The sequence below is a fragment of the Limanda limanda genome, chromosome 17 (genome assembly GCF_963576545.1).
Source record: "Limanda limanda chromosome 17, fLimLim1.1, whole genome shotgun sequence".
Lineage (NCBI taxonomy): Eukaryota > Metazoa > Chordata > Actinopteri > Pleuronectiformes > Pleuronectidae > Limanda > Limanda limanda.
This window is the reverse complement of record NC_083652.1, coordinates 19,200,964-19,225,696: the sequence shown is the minus strand read 5'-3', so window position 1 is coordinate 19,225,696 and position 24,733 is coordinate 19,200,964. Positions and strand designations below refer to the sequence as shown.

General features: G+C 42.0%; 4 protein-coding genes across 4 annotated transcripts; 1 reads left to right on the top strand and 3 right to left on the bottom strand.

Annotated features, from left to right (window-relative positions):
• Nucleotides 1–464: 464 nt before the first annotated feature.
• si:ch211-256e16.3 (kelch-like protein 20) lies at nt 465–6,966 on the bottom strand. Its single transcript, XM_061089640.1, has 11 exons — nt 6,345–6,966; nt 4,995–5,129; nt 4,727–4,918; nt 3,852–3,995; nt 3,514–3,700; nt 3,036–3,182; nt 2,743–2,871; nt 2,188–2,364; nt 1,951–2,097; nt 1,699–1,864; nt 465–1,278 (listed from the first exon to the last, which is right to left on the bottom strand). The coding sequence occupies exons 1-11, from the start codon at nt 6,642–6,644 to the stop codon at nt 1,122–1,124; spliced, it is 1,881 nt and encodes a 626-aa protein (XP_060945623.1). The 5' UTR covers nt 6,645–6,966; the 3' UTR covers nt 465–1,121.
• Nucleotides 6,967–7,733: 767 nt separating this feature from the next.
• anks4b (ankyrin repeat and sterile alpha motif domain containing 4B) lies at nt 7,734–10,954 on the bottom strand. The gene is made up of 2 exons (XM_061089641.1): nt 10,695–10,954; nt 7,734–9,344 (listed from the first exon to the last, which is right to left on the bottom strand). The coding sequence occupies exons 1-2, from the start codon at nt 10,853–10,855 to the stop codon at nt 8,216–8,218; spliced, it is 1,290 nt and encodes a 429-aa protein (XP_060945624.1). The 5' UTR covers nt 10,856–10,954; the 3' UTR covers nt 7,734–8,215.
• A 1,500-nt stretch (nt 10,955–12,454) lies between these two features.
• Nucleotides 12,455–20,180, top strand: slc25a17l (solute carrier family 25 member 17-like). Its single transcript, XM_061089643.1, has 9 exons — nt 12,455–12,755; nt 12,861–12,921; nt 14,619–14,685; nt 15,010–15,164; nt 16,564–16,680; nt 16,779–16,924; nt 17,210–17,305; nt 17,907–17,989; nt 18,230–20,180. Exons 1-9 carry the CDS (start codon nt 12,681–12,683, stop codon nt 18,375–18,377), a joined length of 948 nt encoding a protein of 315 aa, XP_060945626.1. The 5' UTR covers nt 12,455–12,680; the 3' UTR covers nt 18,378–20,180.
• Nucleotides 19,880–24,673, bottom strand: dxo (decapping exoribonuclease). Its single transcript, XM_061089642.1, has 7 exons — nt 24,433–24,673; nt 23,397–23,860; nt 23,068–23,294; nt 22,179–22,398; nt 21,728–21,863; nt 21,275–21,369; nt 19,880–21,188 (listed from the first exon to the last, which is right to left on the bottom strand). The coding sequence occupies exons 2-7, from the start codon at nt 23,852–23,854 to the stop codon at nt 21,056–21,058; spliced, it is 1,269 nt and encodes a 422-aa protein (XP_060945625.1). The 5' UTR covers nt 23,855–23,860; nt 24,433–24,673; the 3' UTR covers nt 19,880–21,055.
• Between the last annotated feature and the right edge of the window lie 60 nt (nt 24,674–24,733).

The window sequence follows — 24,733 nt, the reverse complement described above, 5'->3', positions numbered from 1 at the left end:
ATCAGATGACAAGACCCATACCTAACTAATTCATTAACTTATTCACTAATAACCAATACATTTAATTAATTGATGAATTCATAGTCAGTGTGTTTGTGAGAGAGAGAGCTGTCCTGCTCTTTTGGAAGCCATTTGGTTTAAACTTTTAAAATAAACCTTGGATCCTGTGATTGAGTTTGCAGATGTTCACCTGCACACACAGCACTCTCACCTAAGGGATGAGGGGATGGATGAGAGGGAAAGGGGGGGGTGCCTTTTTGGACATTGTGGGTCAATTGGGGTGGCATCTCCCATCATCCCTCCACAAATGGTTTACTGTATAAGTAGAATACTCTAATAACAACCATCTGCATTACTTAGTGACATAACCTCCAGCGACTCAGACTGAGGAAGACTATAACGCAAAATGAATGATTGATATTTAAGTAATTTAATGTACAGTGTAAAGTATTAAACATCTTTATTAGAACCTAACTCCATTTAAATTCACTCAAATGCATGACGCACATTACATTACAAAAATATACCTAACAGGTTACAGTTTGTTAAGACAAATACTTTAAAATTGAACTACGGAAACACTGCTCACACTAAGATGTCTTTCACAGGCAACGATGGGAATTCCTCACAATTCGATTCTTTGGCTGACAGAGCATCTTTTAATGGAGCAAAACTTTCTAGTTTCTCATTCCAGCAGCTTGTTACACCCCAATAAATACATCACATAACAATGATACAAAAATACACTATGTTGGCTGGGACCTTCTTCACAGGTTTGAGGTGTGCGGACATGAAAACATCATCTCAAACATGTTCACATCACACAGAGAGTGAGTTCTGATTCCTGACCGAGTCGTCCATCTCAGTAACATGAGATCATGTGTGTAAACAGCGTTTCCTTTGTCTCCACGCACAAAGGAGGAACCCAAATCAGCTGGGCTCATACCACAAGCCGCCAGGACTACATGTTGCCATGAGTAACAGCTCAAACAGCGCTGTGCCAAATCCAGGCATCACTTGTCAGGTTGCCGGTCTCCACAGCTCAGAGCTTTGTAGTGCACCGTCCCCGAACAATGTGCAAATAACCACCAGGAGAGATTCCTCAATGATATTGTAGTGCTTCAGTTGTCATTTGGCGTCCCGGGACAGCTGCTCATGTGGATGTCCTTCCTCAGCTGGAGAGAGACACAGCTCAGCCAGCTGCGACTGGTGGGCATCTCCCCGACGATCTCCCAGGTGTCGGTCTCGTCACAGTACCTCTCAATAGTGTCATGATATCTGCATGTAAAAATCAGACACACAACAGTAGAAAAACACTGTCTGTTCCAATGTAAAATAATATTAGGTCTCCTGATCTCGTTTAACACAAAGATTTAACAGGAACTTTAGTACAAATCAGTCGAGTACTTTTTGTGTGAACCTGCTGAATAAAAAACACACAGATGGTAACATGGATAATAACGGTTCCTTCCTTTGTCTTACTCGTACATCGATACACACACTATTTTCAAACTAAAGGTCCCTTTGTTTTTGAAGTCAATAAATATCACATCACTAAGTCTTGACAATGATGTTTCTGGCACTCTCACTGTATAAGTTTTGAAATGCTAATAAGTTCCTAAATGGTTCCTCTCCTCGACAACCGCAAAAATGGATGAAGATTACATGTATCAGCAGCTTTTCTAAATAGCTCCTCACCTGTCCCAGCCTTCTTCTCCTCCCAGGACGTAGATCTTTCCATCCACCACAGCAGCACCGGGTCGGTAGCGTCGCTCTTTCATGGGGGCACACATGATCCACTGGTTGGTCTTGGGATTGTAACACTCCACCTTATCCGTGTTCTCCGTCGATGCGTGCCATCCCCCTGCAAGAAACAAAAAGAGAGGTTCAACACCAGAACAGACCATTTGTGGACCAGTGAACAACAACTGAAAGATACATGTATGTTACCTATAACATAGATCTTTCCTTTGAGTGTGCAGGCTGCTGAACCAGAGCGAGCGATCTGCATCGGTGTGACCTCCGTCCACACTGAGGTTTTAGGGTTGTACACCTGGGCGAGATCTGTGCCGTCACCGTCCTCAAGAACCGCCCCACCTACCAGGTCACAGGGAGACATGGATAAATAGAAAATAAAAGGACAAAGTGCAGAATAACCTGCGTGTGTGTAGAGCCTTCATTTCTTACCAGTAACGTAGAGCAGTCCGTCCAGGGCCACCACGGCAGGACTTGTGACGGCCATCTTGACAGACTCTGTGAACTGCCAGCAGTTGGTGTGGGGGTTGTAGCACTCGACCGAGTCCAGACGCGACCGCCCCTCCCAACCTCCAACTGCATACACAAAGCCGTCCAGCATCACCAGGCCTGAGAGGAGAGGGAAACTTAAAGGTTCTGTGTGTAGGATTTAGGGACATCTAGTGGTGAGGTTGTACATTTCAGCTGAATATCCCTCACTTCACCCTCCAAACATCTAAGAGAACCTGTGGTACCGCCTTCAGGTGTCATAAAAACTCAGCCAGCATGAGGGGACCCGCTCCCGATGTAAATATAAAGTATTAAATATTAAGGATATCTATGGATAGAGAGCAGCAAATGAAAATCAATGCTGTTTTTGCACCCACACTGCAGGCAGTCAGACATCCCGTGTAACCGAAGGGAAAGGAGGAGGTTTCGAGGTGCAACTAAAACATGACTATCGAATGCTTTGAGTTGCGGGAAAAGAACAAGATCAGTCATCCTAACCTAACTCAGATCGAGCTACATTCATGGGGGCCATCTCCATCCAGGAGTCGAAGCAGGGGTCATAGCGCCACATCTCTCTGCTGGCTGAGCCGTCAGGAAACTCCCCTCCTGCCAAATACAGGGTCGAGTCTGCAGAGGAGGAGGAGAAGTGGGAGTGGGTGGAGAGAAACACGTCACCCGTCATGTGCCATACATGTGTGTCATACATCCAGGCTTGGTTTCTCATTTGAGAGGAGACACAGTATGGAGTTGATTATCCTCTAAAATAAACTCGACAGCGCTTTCCGCCTCACCTGACACAACCAGCCCGTGTTTGCTCACGGCAAAGGGCAGGCAGGCCAGATTCTTCCACTGATTGGTCACTGGATCGAAGCTCTCGACGCTGCGCAGCACCACCTTGTCGTCCTCCCCGCCGACTGTCACTATCACTTCAGCGGTCCCTGTTACCATGGCAACAGAGGGAGAGGAACAGAGAGGAGTGAGCCGAGGCAGAGGCCTGTAAGATACAACGTAGAGGGGTGTTGGACCCCGCCACTAATAATTATCTAATAAATCGGAAAACCAGTTTCTCCTTTAAATCGATTGGTCCATAAAATGTTAGAAAAAGTTAAAAACCGTCTTATAATAAGTTTTTGCATTAAAAAAAAGCTGTAACCAGGGGATCTAAAATCATTTTAGTAGGTTAAACAAATTACTAACAATTAATGACATTTCTAAATAGTTTATTTAATTGAGTGTTTCCATTCATCGTGCAGGTGTGACCGGGTTCACCTGTGGATCTGCGAGGTCTCGCCCGAGGGCAATACAGCTCGCCACGGCGGTCCTTCAGCAGCAGGTAGTCCTTCGCCTCGGAGATGAGAGTCTGGCAGGCCTGGTTCTCCTTCACCACATCCTGAGACTCGATCACGTCGTGGAGGTAGTAGGGGCTGATGAGAGGCAGGCGGATATGCTCGAGGACCTTCGAGGGACGAATGAAAGGGGAGAAATCTGATCGACTCAGACAGCTCATCTCAGTCACTGCCTCAGCCCTTCTCTGCCACATACTGCATCTTTACCAGCGAAGGCAAAATACAAGAAGCCCAGCTCGTGTAAGCTCGAGTGAATCTGACCTTTTCGAAGCTCTGTTTGCGAGAGGGGCATTTATTCAGCCACGACATGGCGGCCTCAAACACCATCTCCTCTTTGGGCACATTGAGGTGGTCACTGCCAACGATTTCTGTCAGTTTGTCCACACACAGAGACAGGAACTCCTCCTGGGATTAAGAAGATGATTAGTTTAGTAAAGTGCACACACACACACACACGCGCAGGCAGTTAATATGTCTGTCAGCAGTTAAACTATTCTGACAGGTAGATTATCAAACATGAAATCAACAACACTGACAGGTTCACTTCTCTTGCTCAGGTACAGTCGGCTCGTTTTTTACCTCCTGCAGTGGTCGTGTTTTCATCGCCGTTTATTTGACTGTCGGCAGGATTATGCAAAAACTGCTGAACTGATTTTAGTAAAATTAGGGGGAGGGGTATGGGCCAAGGAAAAGACCCTTAACTTTGAGAGTAAGTCAGATTCAAGGGTTGGATTCAGGTTGTTTTTTTTGACATTGTGAGATATGGCATTCTTCAATATTTAGGGGATTATATCAAGAAATATTTTGATGTATTTATTTGATTTAAAAACATTTTTTTAATGGATTTGACGATGGAGGTTTGCTCTTTGAATCAAGACAGGTGACCAAACAACACGATAAACACTGCAGCAAACCCAAAGCTCATAGTGCTACGTTGTTTATTCAACTAAAAACAAATACTCCATCTAGTGTACATTTCCACAATATAAATGATATGGCAAAAAATGATTAACTATGACTTAAGATTTGATCTACCTCTAAATGGAGTGCATTTCCCATAAGCTACACACAGCAGCGTGCGGGAGTCAGCACTGACAGTCGAGACAGAAAATCAAAGGTCTCCGTCAGCCGCTCACCTGTTGATAGACACTGTTGAAGTGCTCGAGGATGTAGTCCATGCTGCGTTTCTCCAGCACCTTACAGGAATGGGCCTCGGCGAAGCAGTGGATCCCCACACAGTTAATCTCGTCCATCTGACGCTCCATAAAGCGACAGCAGGCCTCTCTCACAGCCATCACGTCCAGCAGGTTGGCTGCTGCCAGCAGAGCCTGAAGCACATTGATGCTTAGCACCCGGGTTGTTCAGGAAGGGGAGAGGCGGTGGGGAGAGTGGAGGAGGCCCTACCTGCACATTCGCTTTGGAGATGTAGACCTCCGACGTGTAGGCGTAGCTCACCAGCATCCCGATCATCTGAGGTTCTACTCCATTGATGGCAACCCGCTCCTGTTTGGACTCGATCAGGTCAGTGGAAAACATTGCCTGAGGGGGGAAAACACGCACAATTCACGTGATTTTCTTAGCATGTAGACACAGATCTGGAGTCTTTGTGCCTGTCCCTGGCACGACTGTGAGGGAGACTGTGTTTACCTGTGTTTACATGCCTCAATAGAAAACTCTGCAGACCGGCTTAAGACTGTACAGAGCTCAGCTGCCAGGCTTTTAAAGTAAACCAGCTGGAACGCATCACCCTGGTTCCAGCAATGATTTTAAGGTTATTTTGAATTACTTACGAGGCTCTTAATGGTCTTACTCCTAGGTATATTGCAAACCTCCCAGCCATGTACAACCCAGCTGACATTTTGAGATCCTCTGGCAGGGACCCTTTAACTGTTCCAGATTCTTGGCTGAAGACTTCTGAGGGACAGAGCTTTTGAAATAGGAGCCGTGAGGCTGTGGGACACCCTGCTGAGGAAATACGGCAGGCGAGTCAGCTTCCTTTGAATCAAACTTTAAAACACACTTTTACCATAAGCTAATAAAATGTTAACTCGCACCCACTTTCCTTGATTTTTTAACCTATTTTTAATTTTTTTTATTTTCTGTCTCTCACGAGTGTGTTCTAAAGTTATGATTGTGTTTTTTTGATTTGTGAAGCTTAGTTTTGATAGGTGCTGTATGTATGAAAGGTGTTCAGGGTTCATACACATTTTGACAAATGAATTTCCATGACTTTTGCATGACTTTTCATTAACTTTAGACCAAATTTCAATGAACACATTTTGTGAAATCTCTGTGTATACATGAAAAAGTGACAAAATGTAGTATTTGAGCTAACAATGGTAATTCCAAAGCATACAGTATACCTTAAATGACACAAATGAATGAGACAATAGTTTGAATGAGGTCTTTGTCTCCTTGTAACCCATGGCAGGTGCTTTTCCATTTGTAGCCAAGCATGGTTAAATCTACACTTCCCGCCTGCTTCCCCACCAAACCTTTTAATTAGTATGACAGCGTATGCCTGGTTATATTTTGAGCGTATTTTCTTTTAGAAGCATATGAATTATTTAAAACTGAGCGTAAATGACAGCATGAAAATATGAATATAACAAATTACCATGACTTCGCCAAAACTTTTGGGATTTTGTTTTTTCAAGCACTTTTCCAGCCCTGGAAATAAACATTTTACAATTCCATGACTTTCCCAGGGTTTTTCCTGACCGTAGGACCCCTGGGTGGTCTCAGTCTTATTACCTGGAAGTAGGAGCTGAAGGAGGCCAGCACGATGCGATGGCAGGGGAACTCCTGTCCTCCACAGCACAGGGTCACATCGCAGAAGGCGTTGTTGAGCCGCAGGCTGTTCAGGCCCTGGAGGACGGTGCTGGGGTGCCGGGCCTCCACGAACAGGTAGTCCTCGCTGCTCAGGGGGGCCGGGGGGGCCGCGGGGCCGGCGGGGGGCGCCGCCGCGGGGCCGGGGTCCTCCTGCATCCGGTAGGTGACGTTCATCGCGGAGAGGGACGGCAACCCGGCGTTGACGGCGATGATTTCCGCCATGTCTCACTGTCCCTGCGGGTCCAAACACACACAGAGTCCGCGGGGACACGTCGGGGTCGAGCCGGGGGGTTCGAATCCCGAGGAACTCACCTCGGATTTATAGAGACATGACGGGGAAGTCGCAGGAGTGAGAGTCCGAGATTCGACCATGAGCTCACTAATGAGGCTTAGCCCAGGTGGAGCAGCTCGGCGGCGCCTGCGAGCCAAAGCCCGGGGGGGTGGAGAACCAGCACGACCGACCACAGGTGAGCGAGGACACGTCTCTGCAGCTTCCAGGCGGACACGTGACTCCTGTTACAAACGATCGTGACCACAACACTGAAGAAACACTCCCGCGGTGATGAGCTCCACACACAGGAAGTCCCTCCCAGCAGATAACTCCCTCCCTCCCACTTCCGGGTTCGCTCCAGTTGCTAAGGTAAAAGAGCAACAATTGCACACATTCACCTGCCCTTAGGGACAGTCATAGCAGGTACTAGTCTTATATACACCTCTTTCCATCATTTGTATTATTTCAGTCTGGTGAAGCAGTGGAAATTTTGTCAATTTATGATTGTGATTTCATGTGAATTCAAATTTGCTGTTTCTACCTTAACTTGGCCACAGTAGGAAAAAACATTTTTTTGCCACAATGTGAGTCTGTATTTGAAATACTTACATATTGAGATTTATTTATCCAATTTGTATTATAACAAAGTGTAAAAGAGCAACAATTGCACACATTCATGTGCCCTTTAGGACAGTCACAGCAGGTACTAGTCTTATAAACACCTCTTTCCATAATTTGTATTATAACAAAGAGTAAATATTCAGGGGGGGCAGGTAGATAAACAGGGGCACCTCTAACAATGCAGCTGAGGCTTTTTGACAACTTTAAAATCAATTGTTATGGTTTGCAAAAAACTAGAAACAATTCAAAGAATAAAAACAATTTATTTAATAATAATAATAATAATAATAATAATAATTTCATCTACCCATCCATTATTTATACGGCTTATCCTTTGAGGGTTGTGAGGGTTAAACTGGAGCCAATCCCAGTTGACAATGGGCGAGAGGCAAGAAACAATAATAATTCCAAGTCATACATTTTTGAAATTGTTTGAAATTGTTTTAATTTGTTTTTAGGAAAATAATCACAAGTAAGACCATCCACCATATATCTAAAAGAAAGAAAACATATACAAAGTCAGTATGTTGAGTAATAAATAAACTGGCACCATGGCATATGCCTTCAGTCTGGTGAAGCAGTGGAAATTTTGTCAAATTATGATTGTGATTTCATGTGAATTCAAATTTGCTGCATTTTTTTGCCACAATGTGAGTCTGTTATTGAAATACTTAAATATTGAGATTTATTTATCCAATGATAGTTTTCTTCTATCTTGTCATGTTGTTTGTATCAAGAATACTCAATAAATAACTATATAAATCTGATCACTGTAGAATGTGTGAAGTGCTTTTGGGGAAACAGTTTGCTGAATCATCTTTGTCTTATATAGAAAATTAAAAATACTGTCTCTCTTTAAGTTTCAAACATTAACATAAATCACTGTTTATGTTTTATTGGATCACAAGCAGCTGTCCTTCATGATGCCTGGAGTCTCCAGTGCATTCTTTCTGCGAGCAACAGCTTCCAGGATCTTCTTCCTGGGTCCGAGCTGGATGCGAATGCCTTTCAGGTCGTCATCAGAGCAAAGCATGAGCGCCTCCAGGTCCAGCTGCTCTCGGTTGAAGGCGGGGGCAAACTCTGGCAAGGAGAAGGCAGACAAGAAGGCATCCAGAGGAGAGGTTTCCTCATCTTCATCATCGTCAAGGCCCAGATTTTCCTGTTCCCAGGGCAGATCCGCGTCACCCATCCCCTCGAAGCCCCCTGCATCTTCCTCCTCCTCGTACTGGTTGTTCTGAATGAGGTAGCCAAGGTTTTCATTGTTCCCGCTGGGCAGGTCATCCGACTCCAGCCCCATCTTCTTCATGAAAGTCAGACCTCCGAGCCCGGGCCGGTTGAAGATGGACTGTTTGACTTGGCCTGATTCTTCACTGTAATCATCTTCAAATCCTCCGAGTCCTTCTTCATCGAATATGTTTTCATCTTCCTCGCTGAAGACACCCAGAAAATCAGGGTTCTCTGATCCTCCGTTTTCCTGCTTGAGGAAGATAACGTTCCCGTCTCCTCCTGTCTGCGCTGTGCCTTTCTCTTTCTTCCCAAGCTTCTTCTGAAGGGTGCCTTTGACCCTGGCCGAAATAGAGCCTGATTTAACCTTAATAAGCTCGGAGAACTGTTCACTGGGGCCCGACATGCTTCCACTGTTTGAGAATGACGATGCCATGCTGGCCTCTGACACAGACCCTGTGTTGCCTGCTCCTCGCTGCATCTTCTCCATCTTGCTCTGGTGTTTCTTCTTCACCTTCTCGCAGAGTTTCACTCGTTTCTCCGCCTCCTTAATGGCTTCCTTCTTTAGAGTGGCAACCTTCTTGGCGTTTTGGTTGGTCTGCTGTGAGGCCGAGGCATCTAGGAAACGCACACAGTCCATGCGGTCACGAGAAGCGGCAACGTCCATGGCTGTGTGGAATTCACTGTCCAGTGCGAAAAGGTTGGCACCAAAGTTGACCAGAAAGCTGAGGATGTGCATGTGGCCATTGGCTGCAGCGTGGTGCAGTGGAGTGTTTCCCCAGATGTCGCTCCTGTTGGGGTCTCCTCTGTGTGACAGAAGAAGAAAAATGTAACTTCAGACCTTCATTTAGTTGCCAAAAATGTATACATTTATTTTGTTTTTTTAAGATGCATTTATCATTTATTATTTAAACTATAATTCCTGCATTGTCATTGCACAGACAATGGAAATATTAAGTATCCTTCCTACCTTCAAATGTAATAAGCTGAATAAAAAAATATTTAAAAAAACTCTGTACATGTGAAACTTATGAAAACAATAGTAAGATGGCTTACTGTCATAAAGATAGCTACTCTATTGCTTTATTACTTATTTATTACTCACGTATTTAGATTTATTTATTTATTTATTTAAAAAAGGACATGTTTAAGTGATGTCAAACATTTGAGAATATAGTCACAAAACATGCTAAATTAAATTCATCACTAAGAAAGTGTTAATGAATACGTTTTAAGGGTGTTGGTGCCTGTTTCCCCTTGTTTTCAATCTTCATGCTGAGCTAAGCTAAGCTAACTGCTGATATTGATTTTCTCACACTCTTAACAAGTAGATAAATACGTGTGTCCAGTCATTCTTTCATTTACAGCAAATGTAACATATAAGCAAATATGGCAAGACGTTTTTGAGGATAATTGGTAAACTATTAAGATTTAAAGTCCTCCAGTTCTGTGCCTCATTGTCACAGCAATAAAAGTCTGGATTGCCGTAATACTGCAAGTCCTTGTCATAAATGCTTCAGTTGAATCTGCCCACCTAGGCGAGGCATGAGTTACACCTCACTCATTATATTCAGGACACATTTTCTCGACCTAGTTCTTTTCAGAAAGAATGCTGTGTTTTTAGCCCGTTTTTTGTTGCAGGGTGTGGGGGGTTTGGGGACAGATGAAGGGGTCTTTTGTTTCTTTGGTTGATTAAACATTTGGCTCAGCACATGAGAGAGATGAGCATAAAGAGGGGAATGCAGATTTAGCTCAACACGTTGTAGTGGATAATGTGAACACAAACATGTGCCGTCAACAAGTCCTAAAGTACGATATGAAAAAGCTTAAAACGCATTTCCAGCTGGGGAACAAAATAAACAATAGCCTTTGAAAATGTTAACCTTTGCTTAGTGAATATTTTTTATGTTTGTACTGTGGAAATCCAGTTCTCGTTCATCTTTTGAGCCTCATTCATAAAATATTACATAAGACATTAGATTACAATATTCAGAGTTGCGTGTCTGAGTGTAACAATATATTTATCTGCCAAACTTTGGAACATCAAAATACATAAATACAACACAGGATATTAGAAAGTACTAATTAGTACTCAGGTTATTTGAGTCTTTGGTTATGCATGGTGAAGAGCAGGGGATGAAGTGTATCATGCTTACTCTCTGCTGCATATGAGCTGAAGAGCATCGACATGTCCATGGAAGGCAGCCAGCAGGGTGGGAGTCATGCCATCTTCGTCCGCAGTGTTCAGGTCCCTCCTCGTGGCCTCCTTCAGCAGGTCCAAGTAGCCATCGATCGCTGCCTTGTGGTACCTAGACATCTCTTAGAAGAACTGAGCGGCACCAAACAAATCCTCTCCCTTCAGAGACAAAGACTGAGGCGACCGCAGACCCGCGCAAACAAAAGTGATCACTGGGCGTCAACATATCAGCAGCTCAGAGCCATAAAACAAAAGCAAAGTCCAGGTCAGCGTTGTCAGCAGAAACATTTGCTCATAAACCGTCTCTGCATGTGTCACCATCACCAGGCACTTAAAGCTTAACTACGACAAGTGAGATAATTCACAAAACTCAAATTTACTGGGTACAATTTTGGAGAAAGGGTTGCTATATCAGATATATAAATGTATGTTTAATTACGATGTGTATATAATTATGCAAATTAAATACTTTAGATATTTTATTTCCAGTTAATTAATTGTAGTGGGATAAAAGTAGAATATTCAAGTATAGTATAAATACTATACTTAACAATTACTTATTTTTGTTGTTGTTTTTATATGTTTGAAGAATCTGTCACTGTGTTCTGTATTTTTTAATGGATTCGCCAAATGGAACCCTGGGTAATCAGGCCCAGTTTTCCACTCACTATAATGTCAATATAATTTGTGCAAAGATATTATATATCTATATATTGCCAATTCCAATCCTTAGTCGCCCTTTGTGCTGACTCAACACAACTTAGAAGCTGTTGAGTCTTTATATATGTTTTGTACAAACTGGCTAATGTGTACAACTTCAAGCAGGGTTGTGTCTTCACTTTGTCGTCCCTACAGGCAAGATACCCTACAGGTGTATTGTCACCCTGCTGGAAACAAATGCAAACACAATGCAGGCCCATTCAGTGAAGATAGTCTAATGATAAATAAACAGGCTTACATGTAGATGCGTGGACAAGCTGGCGGGCAGGTAGACAGGTAGGTAAACATCCAGGCAGTTACACAATACAGCTAATAGACACAAAAGGTTCATTTGGTCTATTAGTGGCTGGTCTATTAGTGTTCTTAGGTAGAATCAAGAGGCACTTGTTTATTCTGTTGTGTTGATTCTTTGTTGTCTCTAGAAGTTCAGATGCACTTGTCCAATACTATTTTAACCTCAGTATCTCGGGTTCAAAATGTGTAAAATTATACATTATATATATAGTGTTGTTATCATTTTTCAGTCAGTTGAAATAAATCCTGCACTGAACAATTTTGGGTTGTTTTGTGTCTGTATTGGCCTACTATAAAAAGCACTTAGCATTTTTAATTTTGGTGCTTGTACTTTTACTTTTGATACTTAAGTACATTTCAACACCAGATTCTTTTGATACTTAAGTACATTTAATATGAGCAACTCTAAGACTTTTACTGAAGTCATTTTCTGACGGCTGACTTTTACTTTTACCCGAGTCACTTTCAAGTAAGATATCTGTACTTTTACTCAAGTATGGCTTTCAAGTACTTTATACAACCACTGGTGAGTAGATAATGAGTGAATTTTCATTTTTAGTGGAACTATCCCGCGCTCTCTCCGCTCCTCCAGCCCGGCAGGTGGTGGTATGGCAGCTTGTTAAACACACGAAGAAGAAGAAGAAAAACAACAGGAAGAAAGTAGAAAAAGAAGTTAACGACTCTGTCCAATCAATGAATGGGCGGAAGTTCGGCTCGTCACTTGTCTCCGGGTTTGTAAACACTATGTGACCGCTACACGTTCACTTCACTGCTCACAGCCGGAACAACCGGATCCACGGTGTACTTCCCGGTCTCTGCTGCGGCTGTGTGAGTGAGTGTGTGTCTGTGTGTGTGAGTGAGTGTGTGTCTGCTTGTGTCTGTGTGTGTGTGTGTTTGTGAGACAGACCTGTGACCGGTGAAGACTGCAGAGATGTCGGATAACGGAGGATCGGCGGTCGGCCTCTTCGCCTATGAGACGCTGGTTCATGCGGTGGCGGGAGCTGTGGTGAGAGCAGATGTCAACGTGTGGTAACTTGTGTGTGAATTGTGTGTCTGAGCCTGGAGAGAACATGGAGATTCACCAAGTCTCTGTGTTCCTTTCTCCCTCCAGGGCAGCGTGACAGCGATGAGCGTCTTCTTCCCTCTGGACACGGCCAAGAGCAGACTGCAGGGTGAGTGAGGGTCCCTGTCCTGGACGGATTAGAGTCTGTCTACTGCCATTGATTGATAGATAGATAGATAGATAGATAGATAGATAGATAGATAGATAGATAGATAGATAGATAGATAGATAGATAGATAGATAGATAGATAGATAGATAGATAGATAGATAGATAGATAGATAGATAGATAGATAGATAGATAGATAGATAGATAGATAGATAGATAGATAGATAGATAGATAGATAGAGTACTTTATTCATCCCCGAAGGGAAATTAAGTTGTCATAGCAGCCGGTATATTTGAATACAATAAAATACAATACAATACAATACAATAAAATAAAAAATAAAAAAGGTAGAAAGAATAAAAAAAACAGAAACACAAGATAAATAGGTAGATAAGGTGCAGTGGCAAGATGTTGGATAGTACTGATTATATGATGGTAATGTTATTGTTAGACAGTATATAAAAGTAGTACAGTATATATAGTATATAATATAACATAATATATATTTATATATGATAGTAATTATACCAATATAATAGCAGTATATAGTAATAATGGCAGCAACAGTATATATAATAATAATAATAATAATAGTAATAATATAATAATAATTATAACATGTACACATGTATAAATATGTGTATAAAGACTTATATATATATATACAAAGAATATACAGAGAGTATGATATAATATATGATATATAGTAGAGGTATAAATATAAGTATTTGACTATACAATAGGTAATATAATATACTATGAGTGTAAGAATATGTAGACAGAGTGTGCAAAAGACAATATTATTGTATAAATTGATATATAATATCAGTATGGTTTATATGAACACATATCACATATGATGTGAAGTAAGTGTTCCAGTATATGGAGCGGAGTGTTGAACAGGGTACACAGTGCAAGGAGACAGGTATATTTAGTGCAGTTCTGTGATGGTGGCAGACAGAAGCCTGGCGTTAGTGGGTGTTTGTGTTTTTTCTGACCAGTGGAGAATGAACTTAAGTAACTGGTTTCACCATCCTATGCCCCCCTGGCCACCACCCTGGATCCACCCCTGTCTTACCATCATAAAGTTGAGGGACCTGCTCAAAGGTTGTGATGCAGAGACCAAGAGATATCCTGAGTCTATATGAGAACAACACCCGAACAACACGAAGCTGACTCATGTGGATTATTGAGGGCATATATGGATTTTAGGTGGTTAAAGATTTCCAATACAATATGTAAGCGGTCACGTATAAATTAAAAACTAAATGTCATTGATTCCTAAGACGCTGTTATCAAAATCTTGTGACAAAGGGGTCATTCCATTACCAACAATCACACCTTTGTGCGTTTGGGGCAATTTCTCACGACAGTAGATCAAATTGCATCATGCAAATATATGTATTTATTTATATTTATTTTTTGTGTGAAGCACTTCTGCTCTCGAAAGGTTTTCTACCACTGTGCTTTAAACTCCATCACCTCTCTGTTGTAAACTTGACATCACAAGCTCACACTGAGATAACCCCTGATGTTCATTACAGGGTTATTTACTCAGACCCTAGGAAAGCTTATCCTCTGCTGCAGAACACATCATAGATCCGCTGAGGCCGAGTGGTGCTCCAAATGACCAGTGAGGGGATATCGGTGAAATGGCCCTTTTAACTTTCACCTACTTGCTTATCTTTGTCTTTCAGTGGACGAGAAGCGGAAGTCCAACTCCACCCCCATCATCCTGGCTGAGATCGCAAAGGAAGAAGGCCTGTCAGTATAGTTTAGTGTCGTAATATAACACAACCTGCAGCATCAATTCCTACCAAGTTAATGTTTATTTTGTTGTGATAAACCAATCGACAAGGTTTGAATATCAAAACTGTGTGCAGCATTATTGTAATGTATATGCAGCAGACATTCATATGATGCAAATGAGTAGAATCTAGAGCTAAAACAATCAATTTACCACATAGTTTATATTATGCAAATTATTAAAACCTCTTTTGTGTATTTTCTAATGCTATTATAGACCAAGGGATTTGTAAGCTGCAGCAAACCATCATGTTTTGACTGAACTCTCTTCACTTCCTCCAGTCAGTCTCTGTACAGAGGCTGGTTCCCAGTCATCTCCAGCCTCTGCTGCTCCAACTTTGTCTACTTCTACACCTTCAACACGCTGAAGAGGCTGGTGGTCTTCGGTCCAGGCCGACCCGGACCCGGCAAAGATCTGCTCATGGGAGTTGTAGCAGGTAACTTGCATATAGTAAAACTAATTTTCATGAATGAAGCCATCAAACACTAAGTATCAGTGATTAACTAGTTCAGCACCAACCATTTCAAATTAAGAGCTGACTCTAGTGGTGGAAAACCAATGTTTGCTCTAGTTTTGCTTCTATTGTCGATCACTTTCTATCTTTCCTTCCTCATGGTGCGTTTGCACAGCTCATTGTTTAAAAGCGTCTTTAAACCACTGTTGGTTTTTTACTGTGGTCATATTTACTCAGTGGTGTATAAAGTACTTGAAAGCCATACTTGAGTAAAAGTACAGATATCTTACTTGAAAGTGACTCGGGTAAAAGTAAAAGTCACCCGTCAGAAAATGACTTGGAAAGGATTGGAATTGGCAATATATAGATATATAATATCTTTGCACAAATTATATTGGCATTATAGTGAGTGGAAAACTGGGCCTGATTACCCAGGGTTCCATTTGGCGAGGTCCACTAAAAAACCTGAATTGTGTGCGTGAATATGCACTCGTCCACGACACAGTGTTAGTTTTTGGTTGTGTTGGCTGAAAGTTGTTTTTGCGTTTGTTTATGTAATTGATTTGTTTTTCCATCTTGACTTGTTTTAAATCTGTTTGTTTTGTTTACGTGGACCTGTAAGACTTAGTAGACACGGCCAACCAATGATACTCTGTTTGCCAACAGTTTTTGTTTAAACCAACTACTTCCAATATTTTCTTTAAGAAAAGTTAACCACTTGCTGCTTCGAGCTATGTATTTATGTGCAGATGTTGACACGAAGCAGGAAAGGGAAAACGAATGTGAATCGAAAAAGGAATACCTTTAAAAAATTATGTAAAGTCACCTAATAAAAGCCCTCAAAAAGCCAATTCATTTGCCTGGATAATAATCCTTACAATTTCAATAGGGCCTCACGTCTGTCAGTGCCTGTCAGTGCTCGGGCCCTAATAATAAAGACTGAACCGAGGTCCTGCAGGAGCGAGAGAGCGAGAGAGAGGTGCACCGTGTGTAAAGCTGCACGTTGCGCCAACCTCCGCTGCTCAAGTAACGAGCCAGTTTTGAGAATGTAAGAAGTAGAAAGTACAGATATTTGTGCTCAAATCTAGCAAGTAAAAGTTAGAAGTCGTCAGGAAAATAAATACTCAAGTAAAGTACAGATATGTGAAAAATCTCCTTAAGTACAGTAACGAAGCATTTCTACTTTGTTACTTCCCACCACTGTATTTACTGACAACCTTTCTATGCACACCAGCCACTTGTACATCATCAGAATAATGTGAAACCATTGGCAGGGATGTATCTGTGCCCACCCATAAACATATAACCATTCCATAGATGTAGCAGAGGTCCTTGATCCAGAGTGTGATTAAAGAGCGCTAACAGTCTGGTGTTCACGTAGGGGTGGTGAATGTGGTCCTGACCACTCCCATGTGGGTGGTCAACACTCGGCTGAAGCTGCAAGGGGCCAAGTTCCGTAACGAGGATCTCCAGCAGACCCAGTACAACGGCATATTTGGTATGTGATGTGCATACATTGTGTATCATAGTTTCCCAGTTCAGACATGTTTTGTGTTGTTACTGTTCAGTCGTTAAAAAACCCCTGCTGTGTTTCAGATGCTTTCTCGCAGATCATAGCCAATGAGGGAGTGGGAACTCTGTGGAACGGCACTCTGGCCTCTCTCATCCTCGTCCTCAACCCGGCTATGCAGTTCATGTTTTATGAGACCTTGAAGAGGAAGGCGGGCAGGGGAGGGAAGAAGGTGAGAGGACTTAGGAAAAGATCTCTTGTCTCTCAGCCTTGTTATTTTTTTTAATTCTTCAAGAAATATTATTTTATGCCTCATGGGCTGAGATCTCATAGCATCAAAGTGAGATTGTGAGATTCCTCCACCTGGTGGCCGGGCTCAGCAGCAGAGATCAGATGAGTAGCTCGGACATCCGGAGGGAGCTCGGGGCAGAGCCGCTGTTCCTTCACGTCGAAGGTTGAAGTGATTCTGGTATCTTGACAACTAGTATCTGAATTATATCTTTGTCTCCTACCACAGATATCCTCAGCAGAGATCTTTGTCATTGGGGCTATTGCCAAGGCCATTGCTACCACGGCAACATATCCTCTTCAAACAATTCAAGCCATCCTGAGGGTAAATTGTTTTTACATTTCCAAGGGATCTCAAATATCAGCCACTGTTAAAGGATCACAAGATGATCTCCTTTAATTATTCTCATCTCATAAAAAGACCAAACACGAATGATTTCCTGCTTAGATACTTTCCTTTGTGCAAAATCCAAATAAAAACACCTTAATGAGCCTTCTGAGTGTCAGGTTTCTATAAAAAACTATAGTGTAAAACCAAGCTGATCAGGTTGCTAGGCAACTGTTCCAACAACCAGCTGGATAGCTAACCACTAAATAGCTGGATAACTAAATTAATTTACTGGTCCAGAACATACTGTATACAAAGATGGCCGACCTGTCTCCACTTCCTACTACTATCTAGAAGGAATCAAAAATATCCCAGATAAACGGAATGCTTCCATCTCTTGCATTACTCAAACCTTAGGAACCCCTGATGAAGCCTTCTGTATTCTCAGTGTATTTGAAAGAAGGCAGATGTGAAATGGACACAAATGCTTCATGAGCTCATCACTGCATTGGTTCTTTAACTGTTTTCACAATAAGTCCAAAAAGAAAATATCATATCTGGGTAAAATAAGATTCCTTGTTGTGTGTTCTCTCAACAGTTCGGTCAGTACAAAGGCGATGGAAAGAGCCGTGTGACAGGAAGCCTCTCCAACATTTTCTCCCTGTTCCTGGACAGAATCAGGTGAGTGCAGCCACACACACACACACACACACACACACACACACACACACACACACACACACACACACACACACACACACACACACACACACACACACACACACACACACACACACACACACACACACACACACACACACACACACACACACACACACACACACACACACACACACACACACACAAGTCTTCACTGCAACAATGATGGTTTCTTATTCAAACCTGTTCTCTCTACCACAGGAGGAATGGTGTTCTTGGTTTGTACAAAGGCCTGGAGGCCAAGCTGCTCCAGACGGTACTGACAGCCGCCCTCATGTTTGTGGTGTACGAGAAGATCACTTCTGCGACCTTCAGAGTCATGGGTCTGAACAAGAAGCTGAAGCAGTGAACAAACGCCCACGTCACTGCAGCACGGCATTAATACACTTGTTGTAAGTGGGTTTTGTTTGTGCCAGAAGTTACATCCATCACATAAGACAAGAGTTGGGATTTGGTGCCTTAAGGGCTACAGACGCTTGCCTGAAACAACCACAGACAGGTAACACTCATGTTTTTAACCTAGTTCCATTTGTGCAGGTAAATTTAAGGAGATAAATTATGATAATGTATTTGGAAAGTCTGCTTTGGTAACAAATTTAACTAAGTGACTCTGGTCTTAATAAATCGGACCACCTTAAAACAACATTAATGTCGGCATGATTCAATTTGGCTCTGTGATGGAGTTACAACTGTCCAGGGCATTCCCCACCAAGCCTCTTTTAACCCTTTAAGAGGTTGAGTTAAAACTAAACGCCAATGATTATATTTGCACATAAAGACAGAGATTCCCTTGCCTATAATGAAATTATATTTAACAATCAGATGAGATCTAAGAACTAGTAGGGTGACTTCTCAGTGACTTGGCATAAACAGTATTTCCCCTCAAAGTGTCAAACTTTGTCTGGGTTTTACCTGAAATGATAAGACCAATAATTTACCTCCTGGTGCTTTGCCTGGATTTAGGCCCCTGGATCATTCCTCATACACTCCGACCAATGTTTAACTGTGAAATTTACTGCTTTTGACGTTTTTGTTATTCCAAACAAATGAGCAGTAACAACAAAAATGGTGAAATTGAGAAATTGGCCGAGCTCCTGTTGGTTTATCTTTAGTTTTGTGTGTAAAATCTGCACTTGCTACTCCAGACTAGAAAGGTTTGGGTTTAAATAATTATAATAAATTAATATGAATTTAACATTACTTGGAATGAGTCCATAAAGTAAACGGTAAAGGTTACAGATGTAATAATACCACAGTAAGTGCCTGTTAATTGTATGATAAAAAACTGTACTATGATCTGAACTATGTACTGTGATGACTGTTGATGATTTACATTAACCATGATGCACTGGGTTATCGATCTATGTTTTTAATGATTGGTCAGTATGAACGTTTTGATTCCATTATTTCTGTACGTCCTTTAGGTAGGGAAGGCACGGGCAGTAATTTACAGTAGCCGTTCATCTCTGTGCTCTTTCTGTGAGTTAGTGAACGGATGTTTCTGCAGCAATGGTTAGTTTTTTATAATGACAAGAGTTTACTGTTTGCAACACTGCTGTATATGGTTTGGACTCATGCATTCACTGTCTGGATTACATCAGTGGAAATCCACCACAAGATGAATGCATTCCTGATTCATATTATCAGATGACCACATACCTCACAATCCCCTCCTGAAACCACAAGTCACTAGATCTGGATTTTTATTTGATTCTGCACCAAATTGCACACGCTCATAAATATCAGTCCCCTGCACATGTTTTTTTCCATTAAGATACATGAATTTTTCTAAGAAATCAAGTAAAATGTTGAAAGATGTGTGTAATTGGTGTGAAAAAACTGAAAGTAATGTGATTACGGGAGAATGAAATGAGCTTTATTTAAAAGATGAGAAAGGGCTCAAATCTGGAGAATGTGTCACTGTTATTTAAAAAAACAACAGAGAAGGCAGTGACTCATCTGAACATGTTGTGATTTGTCTTAACAGTTTACAGAAAGATATTTGTAACTGCTGATGCACTTTCATTTATTTTCAACACATTTTTTAAAAACATTTTCTAATTTTGTTTATTTCAACATACTAACAGTTTTGGGTATTTAAACTGATTGTGATAACCAGGGAATAATAAAGTTTGTGAAACTTCTGACACTACACTGTGATTGGTTATTTACATGAAAAAAACACAGATCTCTTTTAAATGATGAATGAATACCGTTCTCGACAGGCGGGAAATATTAGGCGTAAACTTTGTAGAGAACGCATTCACTCTGCACGTGTGAGTGTCTTCCACCGTCTCCGACAGAGCAGAATACAAAGTGAGGCTACATCCACACTACTACCTTTTAGTTTTAAAACTGATCACTGTTGCCACAGTTACACAGCTGTGGAGTTTTCCAGCCTCTAAAACTGGAAAGGTTGGAATTGCTGTTGGCCCCCTTTGAGTTTGTAAACATATGCTCGGCCAAACCGTCTACGTTTGGAAACGAAGATGCAGTCACATGCATTCGCCACCTGGTTCTTATCGGTCACTACTCTACCAGCTGTGAGGGCAAAACATTGTAAACACTTAGTGTCATCAACAGTTTCACTACATCAATCCAAGAAAAGAAATCCTGCTCTATCTTTTTACCATGTTTGTTTCTTGTTTTTAGTGTTTGCTGTAAGCAATCAGCAGCAGAGTAGATAATCTGCTTCCTGTTTACACTGACACGCACATGCCCAGTGTACGTGAATGATCATGTGATAATGCCTTTTAAGGTATTTACCTATTGACGGTGGTTTAAAAACAAAAACAGTATGGATGTAGCCTGTTTGCGCACACACACGCAGGAGAATAATACCCTTCAGTCTGACACACGAATACATGATAATAAAAAAAATCCCTCCCAATGATCATGATCTCTATGCAAGCTGCACAATTTAAGTTGTCCATGCATAAAATGCCAACATATTTTGTTTTTAAAAAATCCCTCCATTGGAGGCCACTTACAATAAATCAAGAATTCTGTTTGAGCAGATACTGTAAATCATGACTGATGTGAGTCCCGACTGCTGGTCATCTCCTCGATATACCAGCGGGGCAGGAATGAATACGGGGAGTCCCTGTGGATGGAGTAGGTCACATCTCTGTGGGGCTCCCAGGAGAACAGGTACACCACACTGTGAGGGAAACAATCATTCAATATTTAAGTATTTAAAAAATACATGGGAAAAAGTCCAATGTTGTCTGTATCACCGGAGCTCACCTTGGGTTGTCTTCAGTAGCCACATGCTTCGCATAAGACAAGAAATCACAGCAGAAGTTCATACAGACTGTCGGCTTCCAGCAGTTAAATTCATTCTGTTCGGAGAGAAAACACAAGACAGTATTAATGAATTGTGTGATGTTACATTTTCTTTTGTGAATTTCTTGCATAGACATCCAGTCTACAGCCATGCTAGTGGTTTTGTGGGGTTATAGGATCAGGATGATAAGAATGCTATTTGTATGATTTCTTCAAGGAAAATGATAACCATGGAAGAAAAGTCAGGAAACACTTAAGTGAGAAGCAATCATCCTCTGCAAAAAATGAATGATAACAAATGTATGGCAATCTGTCTGATGATATATGTTGACATTTGATTAAGAAACGGCATTGACATCCCCAGTCCCACAACACAAGCACAGTAATGTCTCCACTCAAACTTCTACACAGTACCTTGATGAGATGTGATATCTTGGAGATGTGAAACGTCTCCAGAGAGACCACCACTCCTTCATGATCCCGAAAGCCGGCTATAACGCGAGGGACCCCCGGGAGGAACGACTGCGCCCACCACTTCAGCAGTTTGAACCTAACATCCACAACAATGAGAAACACAAGCCTAAAATCAGCTGCGTTTGGGTAAATCAAATAATAAATGAGAGATATAGATATTTTACAGATACTTGTGTATATTCAAAATCTAGAATTAGAGCAATCAATTTCATTCCGAAATTCGTGAGGTCACATTGACCTTTGACTCCTGTGTCCAGGTGAATGTTTGCACCAAACTTGAAGACCTTCTTGAAATATCATGATCACAAGAAATCACAAACAACCCCAAAAACAAAATTCCCCCAGCCATAAAAAATGATGCCATGTTGTGTTTTACTAATCGATTGTTCACCTGTGGAAGTTGCTGCGCTGTTTTGGGGTGCAAATCTCTGCGGAGGTCTTCAGCTCGACGTAGCAGGCAGGAGCAGCTGGAGCGTTGGGATCTTTGTCCCGACAGTCCACCTCTCCGGAGAACAGAAGCCTGTGATCCGCGAGCCGAGTCTGCACCACCGTGCAAAAGGCCTCATTCGTGTTCACCACACCACTTGAGTCAGGTAAACTGTGGACCTTATCTACAGGAATGCATAAGAGGGAAGTGTTATTATTAGGGTTGCAAAGGGGTGGAAAGTTTCCGGTAAATTTCCGGACACTTTCATCTAGCCTATTTCCATTCATTTATCCATCAATTATAAAATATGTTTACAGACGATTCCAATTGTTTGGCTAACTATTTATATCTCTGGCATTGCATTAGCGTTTTTTTAAAAACTTTTTTCTCATCTTATTCTACAGAACAATGCCACGTGCACTATCTCATGTGTGGAGACATTTCACCTCATCCAATGTAGAAGGAAAGGCTGTATACATTTGCAAATACTGTGCAAAGACCTATGTTAAGAATGACACAACGATGCAGAAGCATATAGTCAAGTGCCCAAAGTTTCCTCAGGGCTCAAATCAGCCTATGACAAAACAAAATGTTTATATTTATGTCTAGACAAGGTAAATACAGTTAGTATAAATGACCCACAACATTTCCCGTTTATTCCCGTTAATTCCCGTATATTCCCATGGAAAGTTTCCAACTTTGAATATTCCCGGAATTTTGCAACCCTAGTTATTATACAATAAAAAAAAAAATTCAATTGTTGTTTTTCCTTGCTTGGATGAAATGGGCTTTAGAGAAAGGCTATTTATAAATTAATACTGTTCTTTATTGTTCATTGTTTAAACGTATATACCTGCACATGTGTATTGCTCAAACTTGTAGCCCCAGTACATCATCTCTTCATGCCTCGCAGTGCGGTTCTCTCGGTCGCTCCGAGCTGCCTCTGTTTCCACTTCACTGATGTAAAGCGTTCCTCTGAACATGGTGGCCGCCAGCAGCCAGCCCTCCCGCGTCTCATAGGGAGTGGTCAGCAGCTTGGTCAGGTGACCCCTCCATGTCACAAAGTCGGCATCTAAAGCACTGGGAAGAGCATGTGATCAAAGAACATGTGTCCAACAGGTAAACACAGTTGTCTTGAGACTGTGGATTCGCAAGTTTGTGTCTGACTGTCCAAGCACTAACCGTGATGAGGCCGTGGTCGCAGTTTGGTTACACTTTGTTCTATTGGCTGTGATCCAGCGCAGGATGTGTTCCAGCTTCTCCTTCACACTGTCGTCCCTTTTTATAAAGCGGTCCTTGTATCCGTCCCTCAGGTCGAAATTGGGAGTTCTCTCAGGTTCCTCGTAGTATCTCATCTGCCTGTCGTCGTTGAAGAACCTGCGCTCACCATCGAGGGAGAAACTTCCTACTTCCACAGGCTGTTTGTAAACAGGAAAGTCTCTTTCATAAAGCTCCTTTCTGGTGCTCAGACTCTGAGAGCCCAGCGGGTGTGGCTCCGGAGTGGATCCAGACTGACGCTGCTGCTGATGGTTCGGCTTTAAGTGTTTCCCCTCGTGGTGATTTCTCCAACCGTCGCCTCTTTCCCTTTTGTAGGCTGACTGGTGGCTGGCGTTGGGATTGTGGGATCGGGGGTGGTCCATCGCTACCTAACGGGGAGAAAAGAATAGAAACACACAGATGTCATTTAGATGGTCCTGGTATTCCTTAGTGATCTGCCTCATCACTTGTGTCGGCAGAGCTGATATTGTTTTTATCTTCATCTTCACACAGAAGACTCTTTATCCACCGTCTGACATAATTTCTCCATCTTCCTCATCTTATGTAAAACCATATTCACTTTAAAGTTCACCATGTCCTATTTTCTTCTTCTTCTATGGCCTAATCATTGACATAATAGAGGCTCATGGTGTATTATGCATTGAACATGTTGTTATACTGACTTTTGCTGCTGTGACTGGGACATTTTCCTGCACAGGTGGATTTTATTTACTGTAAAATGCTCCAAACAAACAACCACAACATGCTGATCCACGTAAATATCCGTCTGACGTGTGTTATTGTGAATACGTGCACATTCCTGATGTAAAGATGGACATGTTTGTATTGTTAGTTGTGTTTAAGTGTGTGTCCGCGTTGTGTAAAACAGACAAACACGCAGCTTCTTGCATACAGCACATTGTTTTCTAGTGAATCTTCACGAAGAAACGGGAAAACCCACCTTGGTTAGCAAACACGGCAGCTAAGCTAACCTTAGCTTCATCTCAAGTCAGCCACGATGATAAACCGGACTTCGCATTTAGAAAAATCGAACACGATGTTATTCCAGCAGCTCTTCTGATAAATATAAAAAACGATAAGTGGCGGCAGGAGACAGAACAAAACAACACAAGAGGTAAGTTTGTTCCGTTAGCTGCGGAGCTAACTAGCACCGTAGGCTAACAACAAACTGCAGCGGGTTGTCCTCCAGGACGCCAGGTGGCAGCAGTGGCGCCTCCTACACGCAACAGCGCGAAGGAGGA

Excerpts from the sequence above, each read along its gene's own strand:
- si:ch211-256e16.3 (XM_061089640.1), bottom strand. The coding sequence starts at position 6,644 with ATGGCGGAAATCATCGCCGTCAACGCCGGGTTGCCGTCCCTCTCCGCG. Across the intron at positions 2,872-3,035 it reads ACACGGGCTGGTTGTGTCAG|ACTCGACCCTGTATTTGGCA; the intron begins GTGAGGCGGAAA and ends CCTCCTCTGCAG. Across the intron at positions 1,279-1,698 it reads GGAGAAGAAGGCTGGGACAG|ATATCATGACACTATTGAGA; the intron begins GTGAGGAGCTAT and ends TTTTACATGCAG.
- anks4b (XM_061089641.1), bottom strand. The coding sequence starts at position 10,855 with ATGTCTAGGTACCACAAGGCAGCGATCGATGGCTACTTGGACCTGCTG. Across the intron at positions 9,345-10,694 it reads CAGCTCATATGCAGCAGAGA|AGGAGACCCCAACAGGAGCG; the intron begins GTAAGCATGATA and ends TCTGTCACACAG.
- slc25a17l (XM_061089643.1), top strand. The coding sequence starts at position 12,681 with ATGTCGGATAACGGAGGATCGGCGGTCGGCCTCTTCGCCTATGAGACG. Across the intron at positions 17,306-17,906 it reads CAATTCAAGCCATCCTGAGG|TTCGGTCAGTACAAAGGCGA; the intron begins GTAAATTGTTTT and ends TTCTCTCAACAG. Across the intron at positions 17,990-18,229 it reads CTGTTCCTGGACAGAATCAG|GAGGAATGGTGTTCTTGGTT; the intron begins GTGAGTGCAGCC and ends TCTCTACCACAG.
- dxo (XM_061089642.1), bottom strand. The coding sequence starts at position 23,854 with ATGGACCACCCCCGATCCCACAATCCCAACGCCAGCCACCAGTCAGCC. Across the intron at positions 23,295-23,396 it reads GCGACCACGGCCTCATCACG|TGCTTTAGATGCCGACTTTG; the intron begins GTTAGTGCTTGG and ends TGCTCTTCCCAG. Across the intron at positions 21,864-22,178 it reads CAGCGCAGCAACTTCCACAG|GTTCAAACTGCTGAAGTGGT; the intron begins GTGAACAATCGA and ends TGTGGATGTTAG.